At 37.2% G+C, this 21,434-nt stretch overlaps 2 protein-coding genes and 1 non-coding gene across 4 annotated transcripts; all 3 read right to left on the reverse strand.

Annotated features, from left to right (window-relative positions):
• Positions 1–1,393: 1,393 nt before the first annotated feature.
• On the reverse strand, positions 1,394–15,812 carry LOC127638920 (rab GDP dissociation inhibitor beta-like). Its single transcript, XM_052120678.1, has 11 exons — positions 15,667–15,812; positions 8,489–8,596; positions 6,654–6,753; positions 6,244–6,378; positions 4,612–4,810; positions 4,330–4,461; positions 4,063–4,162; positions 3,797–3,968; positions 3,462–3,606; positions 3,303–3,357; positions 1,394–2,688 (listed from the first exon to the last, which is right to left on the reverse strand). The coding sequence occupies exons 1-11, from the start codon at positions 15,709–15,711 to the stop codon at positions 2,533–2,535; spliced, it is 1,347 nt and encodes a 448-aa protein (XP_051976638.1). The 5' UTR covers positions 15,712–15,812; the 3' UTR covers positions 1,394–2,532.
• Positions 15,813–17,982: 2,170 nt separating this feature from the next.
• On the reverse strand, positions 17,983–20,679 carry LOC127639175 (ankyrin repeat domain-containing protein 16-like). 2 transcript variants are annotated; one of them, XM_052121059.1, is made up of 7 exons: positions 20,213–20,679; positions 19,146–19,366; positions 18,994–19,036; positions 18,775–18,883; positions 18,513–18,674; positions 18,329–18,407; positions 17,983–18,205 (listed from the first exon to the last, which is right to left on the reverse strand). In XM_052121059.1, exons 1-7 carry the CDS (start codon positions 20,542–20,544, stop codon positions 18,051–18,053), a joined length of 1,101 nt encoding a protein of 366 aa, XP_051977019.1. In that variant the 5' UTR covers positions 20,545–20,679; the 3' UTR covers positions 17,983–18,050. The 2 variants fall into 2 exon arrangements, with proteins under 2 accessions (XP_051977019.1, XP_051977018.1); XM_052121058.1 differs by having other exon boundaries at positions 17,983–18,217.
• On the reverse strand, positions 20,054–20,141 carry trnay-gua (transfer RNA tyrosine (anticodon GUA)). The gene is given in 2 exon segments: positions 20,054–20,089; positions 20,105–20,141. It is a non-coding gene; the product is annotated as a tRNA-Tyr (tRNA).
• Positions 20,680–21,434: the final 755 nt, after the last annotated feature.

Raw genomic sequence — 21,434 nt, forward strand, 5'->3', positions numbered from 1 at the left:
GACGCACATGACACTGCAGCAAACACGCTCTTACAATTACAATTCGCCGTTACAATGTCACCGAAGAAAGGTCATGCTGGTTCCACTTCCGTCTGTTTTCATTAAAAATTGCAAAATTGTAAACTTAACAAAAATTGCAAACAAAAAGAAGGAATCCAGCCGTATTTACAAATAAAGGATGTACATCACGTGGTCATAATGACGTTTCACTGTGAATGCTGGAAGATGTAGTTAATTGTGCGTATCAGTCGCAGTAATTTTAACAGAACATTTTTATATTCTTAAGTGCAATTCAGCATTTTTAACAATTACATACACGTTTTGAAAAAATGTTCAAGACATTGTGGCACATTCATTTTATTTATTGGAGGTCAAGTGTGCCAATAGTAATAAAAACAGAGTTGCGGAAATGATTTTGTAAATAGTGTTTTCTCTGTACGCCTACCAATGTTTTATTTAAAGCTGTCTCTGCAGATTAAATAGGATGGGATAAATTATTTAACAGAAACCAATTGCACACACCTTCTCGTATTCTGAGGTAAAGAAGCACAATATATGACACCAGCGTTGTCAGATGTTAGGGCTGATTTGAAATATGTCATTTGAACGCAATCTTGACCATTTCCATTTCGGTCTTTCCCCAATCAAGTTGATAGGAGCTGCACAGGCATGACTGGAAATGGTCTCGCGGGAGGGTTTCAAAGATGGCCGACAGTGGACTGACTTGCTAGAAAAACTAAAAAGAAAAAAAAACAAAAAAAAAAAAACAACTCAAATGTTGACCTGGCTGGAGCGACCACCACAAATCCCCAAAAAGTATTATTTTTTTCTTTAGCTGGCATTAAATATTTTTCATAAAGCACTGAGAAGTTAAACTAAAAGTAAACTATGTAGATGAGTAGGATCTACGTGGTTTCTTATGATTTGCGACACAAGGGACTGAAGGCAAATTCCCAGGGGCATTCTGGGAGGTGCAGTTCCTCAAGTGTTTAAAAGTCAAAGCTCAGAACTGATACCACAATTTTGAAAACGTAAACTTGTTTTTTTGTTAATGAAGCTCATTAGTGCTCCAGTCGATATAATTCAAATGTTAAATAAAAGATTAACCTGCGGCATTGTCTCTGTGTATATGTGCAAGGCATGCGATCATAGGTTTATTGTTTTAAACAATGTAAATTTTCTCTTATAAGGCCTACAGCTGAAACAAAAGTATATCTAAAATGGAATAGCGCTGATGTAATTCCTACACTAAAATAAAACTCAATGCACTTTCATGGAACAGACTTTGATCTAATAAAACTGCACCAAAAAAAAAAAAAGAAGGGAATTTTGGCATTTCCACCTTTGAGCACTACATACTCACAAAAATTTGTCTCCATTTCGACACATTGACAAAAGAAAGAAAAACACTGTTTTCCACAAGTTAATATTTTTTACTTTGCAGTATATAAATCATTTGAGCCCCATTCGTTCAGCATTTGTTTAAAACATTGGTGACAATTTGCACAGGGCCCCGGTCATGTCAATACTGCTATAGACATTTTGGTCCTTTAACACATCAGAGCCATTGAGGAGTACTCAGCAACTATTGCTTGCTCCCATCTGCTCTGAGGTGAGGGAGAAGGAGAGCTCCTTTAACACACACAAGACAAGCAGATTCCCAGACTTACAGTTAAGCAGCTTTTCCCGATGACGTGTGATACCTCCCTGGTTAGTGGCCTTAGAATCATGCATAAACCACCAGAAAAGAGATACAAGGCAAAGCTAAAGGAGAACACCACATAAGCAAGTAGCACAATTTACAGCTAATAGAGGGTCAGTTATGTCAAAAGAATGTAGCTTTACATTAGCATTGCAAAATAATTACTGTGTACTTGGACACCGATTACACAAAAGATTATCTACACTTGTGTGCTTGATTTTTCCCTTCGGTCTGTAAACATAGGAATTGGAGATATATTGTGAAACAATATGCTGAAATGGTTGAAGCACCAGTTTTGTAGGAAAATAGAATAATGACTCCATGGAAGTTGTTTTAGTAGATCGTTTTTCCTAAAAATTATTTGTGGAAATCGTGTGCTGTTAACCTGCAACATATAATTTCACAATTTTGCAAACCTGATCCCTCTCTATTTGAGAGTTTACTTTTATGGCCCACACGCATAATTAAAAAATACGCATTTCTTCATTTCATTTGAATACATCTGATCAATTGACATTTTTGGACTTTACACATCCCATGTCTTAGCAGGTTGAGATAAAGATCACATGATGGTAACAATGCAGGGCAATGATAAACAATGAGTGCAAAATGTATCTTGTTTCCTGATAATAAAAGCAGACTTGCAGAACCTTCTCCCCTTCTCCCCCCGAAAATGCTATATTTGTAACGGTTTACTTGAAATTCCATTATGGGCAAAACATACATTTGGATAGCCAGCTTGCCCAATTTGGTTGGCTTTTTTTTTCTTCTTTTTACGTTAAGATTATGATCGTCTGAATATCCGATATTCAAGAGCAGCTGGAGCTAATTTACTGGTCGGCACAATCTCCAAAGATGTCATTCTTCTTGCGTTCCATTTCGGCGAAGTCAAACTCTGTGCCTGTCATTCGCTTGTAGATGTCTTTTATGTCGTCGCAGGTTGTCTCGAAGTGGGTTGTGGCATCATAGGTGCGAGAGATGAAGATCTGGATACGGACAAACATTTCATTATTGTATAGTGCCACAAAACAAGCAAGAAATCAAAACTAGTTATTTCCTTTCTTAATAAATGTCCCTTGTTTAGTGTGCCTAATTCACTCACATTATTCTTAAAGGGATAGTTCACCCAAAAACGTGAAATCAATGAAAACATTTGAAAAAAATTCTCATTACTTTCTCACCCTCATGATATCCAAGGTGTAAATGACTTTCTTCACCAGAAAACATTATTAGAAAACAAAAACTTAGCTCAGTAGGTCCTTACAATGCAAGTGAATGGAGATTTCTCTTTTGCAGCTCCAAAACTCACAGACAGTCAGCATAAACGTTAAGTTTTGGATCTTCAAAAGAGTAATCTCCATTCACTTGCATTTTAAGGACCTACTGAGCTATTTTTTTATTTATTTTTTCTGGTGAAGAAAGAAAGCCATACACACATGAAGGTGAGTAAATATGAGAGAATGTTCATTTTTGGGTGAACTACTTTTTCACTGGCTTTTATAAAAATGTAATTATGTAATTTCTCCAAAACCACAACCACTTTTCTGGATCGCTACGTGCTAGATTTGCTTCAGTCATGGGGTTGTGCCCGAGCACTTACCTGGCTGTCAGCTCCCAAGTCAGTTGGTGCATACTGGTCACTAATGCTCACAAACCTACAAAAAGCACACACACACAGATATTATCTTTATATGATTACATACATATATGATACACATCAGGATAAGCTTCAGATTTCAGCAAGAACAAACAAACATACTTTTGCTCAACTGGTTCCAAAAGGTCCAGGGCTGGTTTGATCTCTTTCTCAGGGTCGTTGGTTTCCACAGTAGTACTGACGATGGCCACATATTTACCCTGTGCTGCCACATTGTGTGCATAGGAGATCATGCACACATAGATGTCTGAAACAAAACAAGAACATCTTAAATCTTTAATTAAAACTCTACACTAAACATATCAATGAACATACATTTCTAAAAACAAAGAATAAAGTGACCTGAAAATAAATTGGGAGGACTTAATGTTGTATTGCTCGAGTTAACGAATAAAGTGAATAAAGATCATAGTGCTGTAGCTTCCCTTCAAACTAACCATGCTTCCTGTTGACCTGGTTCTGAGGGATGATGATCTGGCAGGAGTTGGCGTCACTGATGTTTTTGATGGGGTGGTTCATGATACAGATGACCCGGATCACCTGACCCACCTTGTTGACTCGGTCCATGACATAGCTGGGGTCGCATATCAGCTGCTTACAGCGTGCAATCTGAGCATGAAGAATACAAATATGAAATCGTTAATTCAGAATGAGGTATCTGGTTGTGTACATTCACAGCACTCAGCCTACAACAGAAACTCACCTCTCCCTCAGATTTGACGCCCACCACTTTGCCGTTCTCTATGACAATCTCCTCAATGGGCTTGTTCAACATGTAGGTTCCTCCATAAATGGCACTTAATCTAAAAGTGACAAAAATAAACCTCTAGTGCCTGCACAAAGTACATCGCAGACATATAGTCACAGGTGACTGTTAAAATGAGACTCTACTTTGTAGACTTTGAGTGTGTATACACACACACACACACACACACACACACACACACACACACACACACACACACCTCACCTGGCAAAGCCTTGGGGCAGCTCTCCCAGGCCATAGAGAGGGTACAGATATGGACTCTTCCCATACCTCGCCAAAGACTCACTGTACAACTTAATCCTGTTTATCGCATCCATACAGGGCTGATCCAGGTAGCTGTATAGATAAAGAGCACAAACACACAAACAGGGTTAACGTCACCAAATATAAAACATTTTGCTTTTACAGCATTCAACGTTCTCTTCCTTCACAAAGTAGGAATCAACACTGTTTTAAGTGCATTTCTGAAGCAAAGGTTTGACTCACTCATCTGTGCGGTAGAGTGCGAGAGCATGGCCGGTAAAGTCGACCACGTCCTGCCCGAGGTCGAACTTTTTGTACACATCCCGCATGGTGCTCTTTTTAGGGTCTACTCCCTCCAAGGTCTTTGGGTCGTTTTCATCAAAGTTGGCAACAAACACGAGGAACTTCCGGAACCGTCTCTTCTCAAAAAGTCCCATGAGGCCTGAGAGACAATTAACACACCTTAGAAGATACCAAAGGTTCCACATAGCTACACAAGTATGAGTGGACCCAACTATAAATGGTTTACATCTGCTTTAGTAACGTACCATGCAAGCGTCTCAAACTTAGATTGCAAAAATGAAAGAGGAACCACAAAAAAGTTGTACACACCACACTATTTTCATTATAGTATAAAATGAATAAAAAGAGAAGTACAGCACATTACTGTAATTCCTCTAGCTCTCATACGAACATACAAACAGTCTTGTCATCTACGCCATTCAAATTCGTGGTTATATGGTATGGGATTTTTGAAAAATAACTAATTGCTTCATTACATCAGATCTAGGTGATAGTTTTGTTTGATGTACTTAGTAGCAGGTTAACTGGATATCCACAAGCAGAACTTTATATTCTGTGAGTTACAAATGTGAAATAATCAGTACCTTTTCTGGATAAATTAAGAATCAAGATTTTTTTGCTTAAAGTAAAGATTGTGATTATCTCACAAAGACTGCTTGTGTCACTGGATTGCAAAATTCCCAGAATGGGACCATAAAGTATATTCTATTCCATTCTCTTCTAGAATAAAATATTCTAAAAACAGCGGCATCTTGTGCAGAAGCGCTGCATTCATCACGAGACACAAGTGCACGGGCAGACCCATGCATGTGAGCGTTGGAAAGCAGCCGGCTGTAATCAAACAACTCCCGAGAAGTTAATTTATTCAGATCTGGGTAATGCTGATATTTTTTTTTAGCATCAGTCGGTGGCTTGCATTTAAAGTTTAAAAGATAAACATTTAAAAATGCATCTTGAAGTTAATTTCTCATTTAAATTCGACCACCATACAAAAGGCATGCCACGGGAACATTTATATACGTCGCAGAATCGTTATCAGTTAGCATCGCAATCTTTTAACGATTAATTGTGCAGCTCTAATACACAGCAGTTCTGATTACAAAATCTACACACTCCCACCAATTTCTCTTTTGGTTCAAACATTCCCAGATATATTGACCCAGTTTTATTTATTTTTTTCCACTGCTGGTCCAATCTTCTGATCTTACTCATTTCCGATGTTGCCCCTAAATGTAAAAAAAATTAATAAATCTATATGAACTGTGGTTGGTTCATTTATATGTCTGTCAGATAGTCTCTTTCTGTCCAAATGGGCGATTCTTGGCCAGAATAAGATGCAAAGTGGAACAGACTTAGTCAAAAATATGAATTTGAGAGACTAACTTGGCCATGACTTCTTGAAGGACAGGTAGTTAGAACCAGTTAAAAGGGTTGTTTTATGTCATGTTAATTGTCTGTAGCAAAATATCGCCAGTTGCTGTAGTTGCTACCATCAAAAACACAATTAAGGTTAACATATAGATGGAATTTAATTTCTCAAGTTTGAGTCATAACCACGTAAATGTCACTTACTGGATGCCAGCGCTTCAGTCTCAGTAGATGGCACTTTGTAGATGCTGCCCTTTTTGTAGACAAAACTGCCCTCGATCACTTTGAAGTCCAGGTAACGCGTCACCTGTGTGATCAGCAGCATACGGACAAGCTGGCCTACATGTGCAAAAAGGAGATTGATCTATCATTGGAGGCTTCAAAAATGTAAAAAAAAAATGTAGCCCCTGCATTTCCGCTTCAATATAAAAGTTCCATCAATCTATGATTCGCCAAAAGTTTTTGATGCATTTTAAAAGAGAGGAACTGCTTAGCAACAGGATAAGCAAGACTGAGGAATCCAGCTGCCACAGAGCGGTCCAGAAAATGCTGGGTATTTTATGCAGTGATGACTGAAGTGTTAATGCTCAGAGTTGGATGTTGTTGTTTCTTACCATTGGCCATTAGAAATTTGGGAATGAGGTCCACGTTCCAGTCGCGACCCTTTCCCATTGATTCAGGAGGGCTGCCAGGAAGGCTGAAGCGCTTGTACAGCTACAAACAGACCGTGAAAGGGTGTTAGCACTGGAAAGTCTTAGGCGCAAAGTCTTTCACCTGCATAAACTTCAATAATACAATAACTCTACATTCTACATTTAAAGGGACAGTTTGGACAAAATGAAAAATCTGTCAAACCTGTTTGACAAGAGATGTTAGGCAAAATGTTAGCCTCAGTCACCATTCACTTTGACTGCATGGGAACATTTTTTGCAAGTGAATGGTGACCAAGATTAACATTCTGCCTAACATTGTCTTCATGGAAGAAAGTCATAGAATTTGGAAAAAATGAAACTGATTTCATTGGGCCCTCCGTTTTCCATTTTATTATTTCTGAAATCTGTGTTTTAAAGTTAAATGAAAACAGAATAATTACATTTAAACATACCACTACACTATTTTTATCACACAAAGTGCTTCTATACAGATCCTCACCTCACAATCCAAAACTCAAAATGTTTTTTTTTTGTGCTGCATAATATAGCATCAAAGTATTAATGAAAACTTTTCTGTACAACAGCACTCTTGCTTGCAAGATATTGATTAAACAATGTAATTATTAATATATTGTTAAACATAAAAAAAATTTTTGAACTTGTATGGTAGACAGCATCTTTACTTGCTGAGCTACCCAGACCCACCTATTAGTACTATTATTATTATTATTAATATTATGATCACTAAATTGAACATTACATTTCACCATACAGTAGTAATATATTTCTGCCGCATCTTTTCAATTTCACACATCTAGTTATTTTCAGATTATTTTAATGGAAAACCAAATTAACCCAGAAGTTTGTATGTTTGACAAAAGCTTCTTTCGTCTAAGCAGTTCGCTATATGACCTAAAGTGCTTGTTAACAAGTTTGAAATACCACCTGTTTTCAGCAGAGAACAGCAAGCGAAAACAAGCAGTATAAGAAACGGGCAGCTGTACAGAGAACAAACCACACTCAGGCTTGCTTGACACTAGCGACAACACAAGATGAGGTTGTGTACTTCAAACTGTTCAAACAGCTAGACGGAGCAAAATTCCAAAGTCAGGTATCTCGAAACATTTCAAACTGTTCAAACTTAACTTAGGTTTAAGTGAGATGCTCTAAAAGCATTCATCTAATGCATGTGTTTGTTGAGTCCTTAGAAAAGACCTTAATAAATATATCTCTGACATATTGATGAATTAAATTGCAAAATGGATTGCTGTGGACTGCATTTCAATGACAGGCTTAAGTTCAATGATATGGAAATAATATTTTGGCTTCTAAAGCAACCTGTTAATTTTTAATTGATTAACAGCCATAATAAATATAATCTTCATATGCTGGGTGCTTCAGTGAATAAGCGATCTGCTCTCTGTCATGAATTACGCACAGCACGCTGTGTTTTTTTAAACAAGTGTTTTTGTATAAACGGTCACATTAACACATTCCTTTTGAAGCAAGCAGCACATGCAGAACGTATATTTAAATAAATTGCTGCCTTTTGTGGTTTAATAATGAACATTTCATGATTTTAATTTGATAATTTGTGCATTCATACATTCATTTTATCCCAAAGATGTAAAATTCCATGACATAGGCCTACACATTTTATAGTTAATTCTGTTTTTATGATTGGATTCAGCAAATTCACCCGTGTTTTCTGGAACACCATGCCAGTGAATAAAATCAAAGAACCTCTGCAAAGATTTAGATAACAGTGTGAGGTCAGAGGTAAAACAGAGACATACATCCTCCAGAGGGGTGATGGAGGCGCTCTCCCCTCCATAGTATGAGTTCCTATCCATGTGTAACACCTTCTTCCCCTTCACGGACATGATCCCGGACAGGATGCATTCCTAGGAAATGAAGCACAACATACATAAGCCATATGCAGCAGGACTTCACACAAACCCAATAAAAACATTAAGTAAAAACGCTTTGCAACATCATGTATTAAATGCCAGTTTTTCATTTGTTTCAAGGGGGATGCATCACTGTAGTAAATGCATGTCAACAACTGTGTGTGTGTCTTTTAAAACACTGCTTGTATCGTTTCATTTTCTGGAACCAATCCAAGCAAGTTGACAGCTTGTAGACATACCTTTAATAAAAAAAAAAAGCCCTAGAACATGTTTGAGTTTTTTTTTTTTTTTTCCAATGGCAGTATGGAGTAGGTCAAAGGGGTTCTGCAGAGGAACTTCCCATTTGATTAACATTACAAGAATTCCACAACTCGAACAGTCAGAGAGCTTTACTTATTGTTGACATTTTAACACTGCAGCACTGAAATCACAATAATCTAATAAGAGCTGAACAAATGATGTAGAAGTCCAGAAATAAACTAAGCAAGTAGTTAACCAAGGGAGAAAGAGTCAGAGAAAAACAGCAAAACATATTTTCTTCACTATGTGCCCACAAATCAAATCACTGCACAAATTCATTAGAATTATACAACATTATGCAACAAAATCCATCCAAAGTGGAGGCGAGCCAGAGCCTTAGCATTACAAATATGTGTCTAAATAAGGAGAATGGCTGCTTTGAATGACAATGATAAGGAGCTGCTGGCAAGGAGCAATGCTGGTATTTTGAATTAATGTAAAATGATAGCAGCAGGACTGGGTTACACATAAGATCTACATCTCACCCTGTCTATTTAACACTAGGCTGTTGGATATGCAGCAATGTACTACTACTACTACTGGAAATACGTAATCGTGTACGTATTTGCTAATTCACCCCTTTGTCCATGATTGACTTTATGGATAATGTCCAAACCACACCTAGTCCAAACTCTCATAACCAAATAGAGAAACCACCTCATCTCTGGATCAATGTATGCCAAGAAGGTGTTTGAATAGACTTTTCATGCTTTTCAGCATTTTTTTTTTTTAGACCTCTGAGGATTTAACACTGCAATTTTGCATTTAAAAAGCCAATTTCTCATCCTTGCGCTTAGGACAAAAATCAATGTCCTCACCTTAAATTCTCATGACTCAACACAACAATCGAAAAGGTTCTCAGCTGAAATAGGGGGACTGCCCAAAAATATGTTTTTAAAGTTCATGGATTACAGGACTCCACACTAAAATCGGAGAGCGGTAGCTCCGGTGCATCCAAGTTGAGGGTGGGCGGTTCCTAAACAGATGTGACGCGATACCACGATATCCATACACTAAAATACTTATAAATGTTAATAAAAGCAGTTGTTACAACAGTCAGATGAAACGGTGTTTATTGAATGTACCTAATTTTCCTACTGAAGCTGCGTACATGGACATACACTTTCTATGGCAAATCTCAAGGGGATAGTACACGTTAACACACATACACACACAAGGCAAAATTACTTTATGAATCTCGTCAAAAATCAGTCCGTTCCCATATTTTTTTATGTTTATCCACTTACGCAGTACAATTTTGTTATTTGTGTCCTAAATTCAGAGAGCAACTTCAGCAGCAATAAGGGTTAAACGTTAACATTCACTGTAAAAAGTATGGTACAGCCAAACAGGCCACAAAAGACACTTTGCTTAATAAAGAGTCAGGCTTCAGTCACATGAAAGGCAAAGCTTATGACATTTGTATTCCTCTTTCATAGCTTTGAACACCTGCTGGGATCCAGAGCTTTTGGCTATGACAGTCAGGGTGTTACCATCTTGACAGAAATCATCAGGGTCTGTCACTCTGCAAAGCTGCTCGTCATTTCTCTCTCTTTTTCACATCTTTGCTCTGCATTTTGATTTGATCTCCCTTTTATCTGTTGTCTTCACCAGTCAATTCACAACAGATGATTAATCACATTATGTGGAGAAATAGAGGCATCTACACAATAAGATATGCTGCATTGCTGAAAGAGAACTACAATACAAAGAGCTACAAGTGTTTTTCATTTTACTGTAAAGCTGCAATTACAGGCTAAATGCTGTCCTCATAGACAGTGCTTCAATACTTTGGCAAGTCATTAAAATTCTCAGCAACCCATAGAGAAATATCGATCATCCAAAAATGAAAATCCTGTCATCATTTATTTATGTTGTTCTGTGTAACACAGGAGGAGTCTCACACCAGACAAGAAGCACCACAATGCAATTTCTCTGTATGTAGCCTTCAACAGGTTTTGTTCAAGATGCCAAACCACAAAGAGACACACTTGTAAATGAAAATACATTGTGCAGGCTACATGAACGATACAAATATGCATTATCTCATCTAGTGATAGCACGAGTAAATTATCCATGTCCTTTGACAATGATTTGGGTCGTAGCTGGCACCGCTGACAGATGGGGAATGGTGGCCATGGTTTGCATTCCTTCATAGAAAATAATTGTTTTGAATTTCAGAAGACACCATGTTGTCCGCCAGACATGTCCGGTGTGCGACTCACTTAAAGGGACGGTCACACTAGGCTTTGAGCAAGCAATTTTTCTGGATAACTGCTGTAAGTAAATAGTACATCACAAATAATATTACATATAAACTTTTTAAATTAGGGCTGTCAATCGATTAAACATTTTAATCAAACTAATAACATGACGATTAATTAATCAAAATAGTCACAATTAATTGCATACATCATTATTTGCTGATAAAGGTCCCAAATAAAGGTATTCATATAAATGATGCATAATAATTCAGATATTTATAATATGTAGGCCTATAATAAATAATAGGGATTGAAATTAAGTTTGAAATAAATTGCATTATTGTGGCAGAAGAATAAATTGTTTAGACAATGCAAAAAGTGGCTTAAAAACTCACTATATTGTTAGTTTAATTCTCATATTATTGAACAAGCCTACAGTTGACAACAACCTGTTTGCATGGAGTTCGTCAATGTTTTGGTCGTCAGTTCTCACAGTACATGTATCTACGTTTGGAGTGTGTCATTGGTATTCAACATCCACATTTTTATGACGCTTCATCAAGTTAAAAGTAGTTGAAAGAATCACATCTCAAGATCCCTTCATTCTGTTGTTCTTCGCCCAACTGTTGTGCTTCAGTGAGCAGTTCACATTCTGTGACTGCACTGCTTGTGAGGTTTGTCAAAGACAGATGTACTTTTATTACATCCATACTAGAGATGCACCGATTGCAATTTTCTTGGCCGATTTCGATTTCAGATTTTTGGCAAGTGTGACCTGCCGATACAGATTTTTTCCGATTCTCTTTCTAAGAACTATTATTGACCGCATATACAAACAAAATCTACCTTTCTTCAATGCTAAATTTTATTTTCATAATAAAATAAATGATTAAACATTACAATTTCCCCCAAACTGCACTAAGTTTACAGGATCTTCTCTCACTTAAACAACTCTAATAAAGTGCTCTGTGACTGGAAAGAGGTAGAAATAACAATTAACTGCAAATTATTTGCTTTATATAACAAAACAGATGTAATTTTCAACTATTTTCATAAATGGACCTTTTTCCTCTTTATTATTCATCTAACAAAACAATTCCAAAGATTACAAGCCTAAGAACAAAACTGATGTGTCCAATAAGCTCAACATTGACATTAAGCTTACGTTAGATGTCCAAAATCTGACTGCTGCTTCGGGATCGGCTTGTAACCATACCTGTAAACACTCCCGGTTTTCCCAGGAGTCTCCCGTATTTCATACCCATCTCCCGCCCCCTCCTGTTTTTTTATTTCTCCCGGGAAACTCCCATAATTTGTATGGCCCAAACCACGTTATATGAATAATCACATCAATATATTACTCCAAGGTTGTCCAGTTGCCAGATCTTATATGAAACGCATCCTACTCACACAATCGACACATCATACAAATTTCTAATAATTTGTGACCTCAACCTGGCAACAAAAACACAGCTGCTCTGCTGATATCTGCGCAGGCAGTAGACGCGGGAAGTTGAATCAAGCATCACTGGTAGATTGGAGGAGAAGACTCAGGTGGTGCTCCGGCAAAAAATATAAAATAAATATTATATATTATATAAACACACACATACATTTAACAACAGCTGGACGGAAGAATTTAATTACATATCCCGAAGCCATATCAACAAAACCTTTTGCAATGTGTGTCGCACTGATTTTAATATCGGACACGGTATTTTCGCTGCTCGTACCAAGGAAAGATAGGAAAGGCTGCTAACTTGTGGCTGGCTCTGAGTTCTGGCTAGCTTTAGCAGCTTTCCCTTTTTTAGCTTCTTTTTTAAAATGGGCATTTTCAGCTGGGTGATGGTGTTTTAAGTGTGTAAATTAGGTTTGTTGTTCCGAACGTTATTGTGGTGGTTCCCCGCGGTTTACTTAAGCCTTACAATCATTACAAATTGCGAACTTTGTATTCTTCACAGTGATGATCTTCCACGCCAATGACATGTTTACATGCAGCAGTGACGTTATTGCCTGCGCCGCTGGCAACAAAACGGACCGGCTTGGAATCGGAAAGACGAGAGGCTGACCGGCCGGTCACTAGTCTGGGCCGAGCATGCGGAAAATCGGGTGATTCCGGTCCCTGGCAGGTCGATCGGTGCATCTCTAGTCTTAACTGCGCTCACAGAAGAATAACAAAGCGAAAAAATACAAATATATAAAATACATTGTCTTATCAATGATTAACTCTTCAGCCACCAGAATTTAATGCATTTTAGTTATCTGAATATGAATATATATAAATATTTAAAGACAACTACATATAAATATTTCATCATAATACATTGAATTATTGTTATATGAAGTGCTTTCTTACCAAATATTTGTATAGGCAATTAAATGCGATTAATTGGGACACCGTGTAATTAATTTGATTGACAGCCCTAGTTTCTGGTCTCCCACATTCGGATGCATTTAAATAGGAGTGAATGGAGGGCGAAGTGTAGTGTGACTACCCCTTTAGTCAGCATTCACTTTGATTATATGACAAAAAGATGCAATGCAAGTAGATGGTGACTAAGGCTGTCATTCTGTGTTCCACACAAGAAATTAAGTCACATTGGTTTAAAACAACATGAGGGTGCACAAATGATGACAACATTTTCATTTCTAAGTGAACTGTCCCTTTAAGTTTACATGCATCTTATATTCTTCCTAAAATTACCATTTGTATTGCATGATGCTGGTATACAAATTTTAGTTTTTACAGAATATTTTTAATGTAACTATTACTATTGCATTTGAAGCATTTGCTCAATTAAAACTCAGTGCAGTTTAAGCATCAATGCTTTAACTTCTGGCCACCAAACTGGCTTGCTCAGGCTGAAGGGATTATGCAATAAGCCATGTAATACCAGAGCTGTACTACACTGTGAGAAATTCCTCAAAACAGCAGAGACTGGGGCACTGTTGCTCATTTATCGCTCACATGCCAGCAACATAACAACATATTACCATTCTTGTACAATTTGCAGAACTGAACGCAAGACGTCAGTCTCGGTTCCTCTCTGGGGAGGACTAACTCCTTTCTGGAGCCCTACTGATAGCCCAAAGCACCTTTGCACAAAATGTCTACTGTCAGCTTCCCAGACTTCCTGTTTCAGGTTTTAATTTAACCACTTCACAAAGGTTCATTTTTTGACAAATTAAACCATTCCATACCAATACTAAAAGTCAAATGTGCAAACTCAATATCCAAAATCAACTTGCTTCACAAAACAGCAGTTTTAGAGCATACTTGAGACTTGTAGGATTTAGTATGGATCACAGCTGACAACCAATTCAGACAATGAGACTAGAAATGAATGCATTACATGTATGTCTATGGGGATGTGGGTACCTTTGCATTTAAGGCAGAGTTCAAGAGGAGAAATAATTTAAACTGTTTATTAGGAAGCCGGCACAGGGACAGTCCCACAAAACAAATGACTTGGGCTGCAAAGCAGTTTGCAGGACTTACATTCTCATCACGAGTGTTTCTGTCATGCTTGATACATAATCTCCAGGTAAAGATTTACATAGCACAACCTAATCTACATAAATGCATGCTATGGACAATGCCATTTCAAGAACCCATGGGAAATGGGAGGTTTTATAACTGGCGTTATAAGCATAAAATAACTTCCTGATTGTTAGTTGGTGATCTTAAACTATTTTCCAACGTGATCAAATAAATATAATTTTTAATGTAAGGTAACGGAAAAAATGGGGATATTCTGTTTGGTTTGAGGGTGTGGTTGTTTACTGTCCTACATTGTCAGAATTACTCATCTCAAAGCTGGGCATAATACTACTTTGGCATTGCATTTCGAAGAAAAAAAAAGAAGAAATGACTCCCTCCACCACCCTTAAAATAATTATGAAGTCAGCGCCTTGTGCAATTGTCCACCTTAGCACTGAGGAAAGCTTACTACGATCATGCATAGAATTTACCAAGCACATCACATGCTTTTTAACACGCAGTTATAAATATTGCACGATCACAATGTTATAATGTCTTAGATAAGTACGATCCAAAATAATATAACTAGTGATAATATATTTGCTGGCCGGCCACAGAAACACAACCCAGACTGTCTAAAGTCGGCACTGCCAAACGATGAAAGCCTCATTACAAGCGTGCTTCTGATCAACAAAACCACACTAAAAATAACAAAACTCTGTCTCAAAACAAGAACACATACGAGTCGTTAGCAACTTGACAAAATAACACACACGCGTCAGGAAAAGGTCACAGGTGTTCACAGAATACAATTTTGTAAATGAGGCCTGTGTTAACCAGAGCGCCGATAGAAACACTAATGCTAAAGTTAGCATATAATGGTTAGCATATCCCATTCAGTTAGACTGGCTGCTTTTTAGCATGATGCTACAATTAGCATGTTAGTAATTAGCCTGCTAAAGTGAGCGGTCCATACACAGTAAGACCGAAACAACCTTTGACTGTGCATTTTCTGCAGTTATATATAATTCAACAGTGCATATCTGGATTCGAAAATGTGTAATTAATAAATTAGATACCGTTAGTCCAGTTCCCAGAACGATAACGTCGTATTCTTCATTCATTTTTCCTCGTCTTTAATCCCCTTTACCTGTACGTCGGCCAGAAGAAGATGGAGAACTTGCAAAGCTAGAAATGTAAGAAGAACTCATTCACGTCACCTCTGTGGGCTTGCTGGGAGTGGGTGGTGCTTAGACGGTTGTCTGGTTCTGAGAAGGGATTGGCAGGCTGTGCTGTCTATCACCGAGATCAACGAAGGGGGAATGCTCCGCCCTCTGCTCACTAGTGCGGCTCACCTACTTGTCACAGTTACAGTAAACTAAACACTGTTGTTTGTCGGCCATCAGTAGGCCCAATCTATTCTTTTATTTAATAACGTCTTTTAATTCATTTTTTTCTGCTGTGGTATGTTTTAGAAATGCTCATCTGATGTAAAGCACATTGGTCAATATTGTGTTGTTTTTAATTGTGCTATGTAAGTAAAGAAAAGAAGAAGAAGAAGAGGACTAAAGACGTACATTGTTAGGTACATATTTCATCATGTTCTAGGGATAAACACCATGAATATCTAAGATAAACATGTTCTAAGGACATAGAGCCAAATCCTTAAGAACCTGTTTCAGCCAGCCAGAGTTACTGTGGACATGAGTTACAGTATTGACATAGTCAGGAGGGCTTGCCTGTAAATGCTGCAATGTACATCATCTTGATTTGTAGTTTGTTCATTCTGGAGAAATCGAAGGTTCTTGAATTAACATTGCAATTTTATTTGGTTGTTGTGAAGCTACACTACACTACACACTATAATTAAAAAATAATAATAATATAGTACTGTGCAAAAGTTTTATGCACTTGGGAAAATCTTGCATAGTGAGGATGTCTTCAAAAATAATGCCATAAATATTTTTTATTTATCAATAATCATCATACAAAGTCCAGTAAACAAAAAAAAGTTAAATCAATATTTGGTGTGACCATCTTTGCCTTCAGAACCGCACCAATTCTCTTAGGTACACCTGGATACAGTTTTTCTTGGTTGTTGGCAGATGGGATGTTCCAAGTTTCTTGGAGATTTTGACACATTTCTTCTATCTATTTCGGCTGTCTCAATTGCTTCTGTCTCTTTATGTAATCTCAGACTGACTCAATATTCAGTGGGGGGCTCTGTGGGGCTCATGCATCTGTTGCAGGGCTCCCCGTTCTTCTATTCTAATTGCAAAAGAAATGTTTGGGGGCCTAAAATGTATATTTCCAATTGACACACTAAATATTTTTGTGAAGCATTTTATGTGCTTAAGACTTTTGCACAGTACTGATATATATATATATATATATATATATATATATATATATATATATATATATACACACAATTTTGCAAGGTTTACGCATTTAAATTTCATATACATTTTCCATCAATTTTAATTGAGCAATCTTTAACAAAATTAAAGTTTTAAGTTTAAGTTTAGGTTTAAAGCAATAGTTCACCCAGAAATGAAAAATAATTGACTCACCCTCATGCCATCCCAGATATGAAGGATTATTTGTTCTGCTGAACACAAATATATATATATTATTTTACAATATCTCAGCTTTGCTGGTCCATACAATGCAAGTGAATGGTTGTCAGGCATTTGAAGCTCCAAAAAGCACATAAAGGCAGCATAAAAGTAAACCAAACCATCTGACTCCAGTGAATATCTTCTGAAGAGATCCAATTGATTTTGGAAGAGAATAGACCAAAATGTAACTTGTTTTTCACTGTACGTCTTGCCTTTGTAGTCTTTAGGCACAATCATGATTTTAAGCTTGATTACACTTCCTAACACTTGACACACACGCCCTGAGGGCTAGATGGTGCTATTGTTATCGAGCTTGAAATCATGATAGCCAAATGATACTGCTTTACTGTGAAAAGGAGATATATTTTGTCTGTTCTCACCCAAAATCGATTAGATGAGTCTTATTGACAACTTTTATGATGCCTTTATGTGCTTTTTGAAGCTTCAAAGTTTTGGTCACATTTCACTTGTATTTTATGGATTTACGGAGCTGAAATATTCTTCTTAAAATCTTTGTGTTCAACAGAAGAAGGAAAGTAAATGATGAGAGAATTTCCATTTTTCTTTGAACAATTTCTTTAAAGTTAGGAGTACAGTAGGGCATGGTACTCTTTATTTTGTTTCTTTGGGATATCTTGAAGGCAAAACTTCTGTAAAATTATCCCATGAATTATTCCAGAGGCTTTTTACAGCAAGCAAAGCTAAATTCAATGGGGTTAAAACAACAAAGGGCTATTCGTATGTAAAGGCACAAATAAGAATAATTTTGCCATGACACTTTCATAAAAAGCATTTATTTAGGTGAAGCAATAATTAATTCATATGACACATCTCGTCAATGATTAAATGTCAAGACTTTCAAACACTTCTCTTATGTGAGGTTTTTTGGCATACTCTCTTGCTTTATTGCCGGCGTTGTCTTCAGTATCGGAGAGTCCAAGCTGTAGCAGTGTCTTGACAGTTTCAGCATGCTGACCAATGCATGCCATGTGAAGTGCTGGAAAACAGACTAAGAGTACTTCAGCCACTCATTCTGTTATGCAACAAAAGATCTGTCAGACACATTTCTAAATAAGGTGATATGCAGCATTGTGAAACACACTGTAAAGGGCAATCGCACCTGATCTTCCTTTTGTGTCTCTCGCATGAAGATCAGCGCCTAGGGCAAGCAGAGTATTTATAGTGCTTGTGTGACCTTCCTACAAAATGAACAATGAGATTGAAGCCACATAGAGAAAGCAGTTTGTTTATTTTAGCCTCATGTATAATGCAATAGATACTTGCAATATGTGCAATAAAACAACCTTAGCAGCATAGTGCAGTGCAGTCAGTTCCAGTTTTGTGGCTCTTGCATTTACATCAATACCTAGATTACCCACAAGAAATGACAGTGCCTTTTCTTGGGCGGTAACAGAGGCCTGGTGCAAGGGCTGTGCTCCCAGAATATCTACTGCACAGGGAGATGCCTAGACACATCATCACAACATCCACATTAGTTAAACAAAGACCGATTTTCTTTGTGTTTATTGTAATGACTGTGCAAAAACATTTGTATCCCTGTCTTACTTGGTGATTTTCCAGGAGCAATTTAGCGACACCTATATGTCCATTCCTTATTGCATCCATGAATGGTGTGACTCCACAGCTATCTTTGCAATCAGGCTCATAGGAACAGCTAAATTAACACAAGTTTCCACATTTCAATATATACAGTGTCACTCCCAAGACTTTCATAAATAATTACACTGTATATGGTGAAGTCCAAATTGATTTTATAAATGTTACCTCTCAAGAAGTATATTCACAGCATCCTCACAGCCATGCATAGCTAGGATAAGAGAAACCAATGTGGGAAGAGTATACATAAATGCATATAAAGCCAATACAGCATTTTTAATCTAATGTGGGGGAACACATTCACTCCTCTAGTTTCATACCAGCAGTGTGGAGAGGGGTTCTGCCAGTCTTGCTCTTTGTCTTCCAGACCTCGGGTTTGGCCAGTAGGAGGTGCTGTATGATGGCTGGATCTCCCTCTCTGCATGCAATGTGGAATGCATTCCATCCATCCTTGTTCTGCAGCATTGGTTCAGCACCATGATCCAGCAGCTCTAAGATGACTTCAAGGTTCTGTCGGGTACAGGCCATCATGAGAGGGGTCCTGGAGAGGGGCCAGAGCTCAGTGTGAGACAACACACTTTGACATAATATGAGATGAATACATAACTCTTAAAATATACTTCAACGTGTTCTGCATGGGTTTACTGTATTGACCTGTTTCAGTGATGTCACATTTCCACACAGCAGCCATAATTGTGTCCATTAGTGGGAGGAAACAAATGGTGATGAAAACACCCCAAAAACAATATCAAGAACATTTAAAGAAATGTAATCTACGATTCATCTCTGTATGCGGGAGAGTCTGATGTGTGACCAGCGAGTACATAAGTTACAAATGTTTTTGTTGTTTTCTGGTCTGATTTAGTCACAGTATTAAAAAATTATCCAGTCTGTATGAACGTAGGAGCTGCTTTTAACTCCTGAAAAGGGTTTTGTCAAGATTCATCCACCAAACTCAGCACTTCAGACTGACTCACGTTATTATATCTTTTTTAATTGATCAGAATTACTGCTTACAAACCAGGACTATCAAAAAAATATATATTTAAAATAATTAATAAATATATATATATAGATTTATGCACATGCTCTTAGGATGTTGCACAGATTTATACAGGTAGTCTATCTCCCACAGCAACAATTCAACAGCATTCGAAACACATATGTACAATTAAAGATGACATTAAAATATGCACAATTTAAAAAAGCGTGTTGAACAAAAATCTATTCCTTCGAGCCGGATTCGAACCAGCGACCTAAGGATAACAGTGTTCAACATCTACAGTCCTCCGCTCTACCAACTGAGCTATCGAAGGCGTTGATAATTCCAAAGCAAATGTGTGTTACTGATATGTGATTATATATACTGCATCTTAGTATGACCTACCAATCTGCTTTTTTTAGACAGTCTATTTTTGCTCCTCTGGCAATCAGATACCGCAAACATTCATAATGACCCATGGAGGCAGCTTCATGCATAGCTCTCTTGTAGTCGCTGTTAAACACCTCAATATCCATGTCCAGCTCCTCTACTAGATAACGCACAATGTTCATGTGTCCATATCTGGCAGCATAGTGCAGTACCGTATCTCCAGATTTCCCAAAGTGAGAATAGATGACAGACTGCTTGTTCACTTGCTCATTGAGTTGTCGTCTAACACTGCACAGCTCTCCTTGTTGAATTGCTTTGATTAAAGACTTTGTGTTTTCTTCCTCCATTTATTCCAGTTAAAGCCTGCTAAACAATGTACAGTGTAAATAATGTCCAAAACGACGATGCGTGGTAAGTAAAATATTAATAATTACAACAGATACCATAGTTTGCTCCTTTCAGCAATGCTACAGTATCGTCGACAGTCGCCATTTTATTCAAATTAAAAGTCCCTTCATCTACGACGTTTTTTAAGATGATTGATTATGAGCTTGAAAACGACAAGCCCAAAGTTAAAATCTTCCAGTTCTTGTACCATTTGGTTTACAAACACAAACTTGGGCTTGTTTGAAAGTAGACATTAATTATTCAAGAGTAAAAATGTATTATTGTAGTATAAAAAATTTTGTTAGAGCTATTCAAATATTTTGAATAGTGACCGCAAATATTATTTATAAAATACTTTCGTTATTATTTATAAAAATATCGATATGACCAAAGCTCTTTTGTTCCGTTATGATTTATGTAAGTGTACTTCCAAAAAAAGACCACTTGGAGACGCCAATAGACCACTTGTCAATGATCAAATAGTTTTAAAACAGACAATTTGTTGATATTTCAATGTAAAAAAAAAAATACCACATGAACCAAAATATACATGAAGATACCTTTTGTTTTTTTATTATTATTTGGGAATATATTATAATTCCATATATATTTATGAATTTTATAAACAATGTGAAAAGAACATTACAATTTGAAATGTTCCAATGGAAATAAACTTTAACTTACAATAAAGATGCTTCTCTTCATTTATTCCCAATACAAATGTAAACTGACTTAGTAATTTACAATTTTTTGCTCTGCCATTCACCCAGGGTCTTTAGCCACTGCCTCACTCTTCCCGGCTTCAGTCACCGTCAGAGAAGCCTGGAGCACACCGGGGGATCTGAACTTC

Source organism: Xyrauchen texanus, chromosome 47 (genome assembly GCF_025860055.1).
Source record: "Xyrauchen texanus isolate HMW12.3.18 chromosome 47, RBS_HiC_50CHRs, whole genome shotgun sequence".
Classification (NCBI taxonomy): Eukaryota; Metazoa; Chordata; class Actinopteri; order Cypriniformes; family Catostomidae; genus Xyrauchen; species Xyrauchen texanus.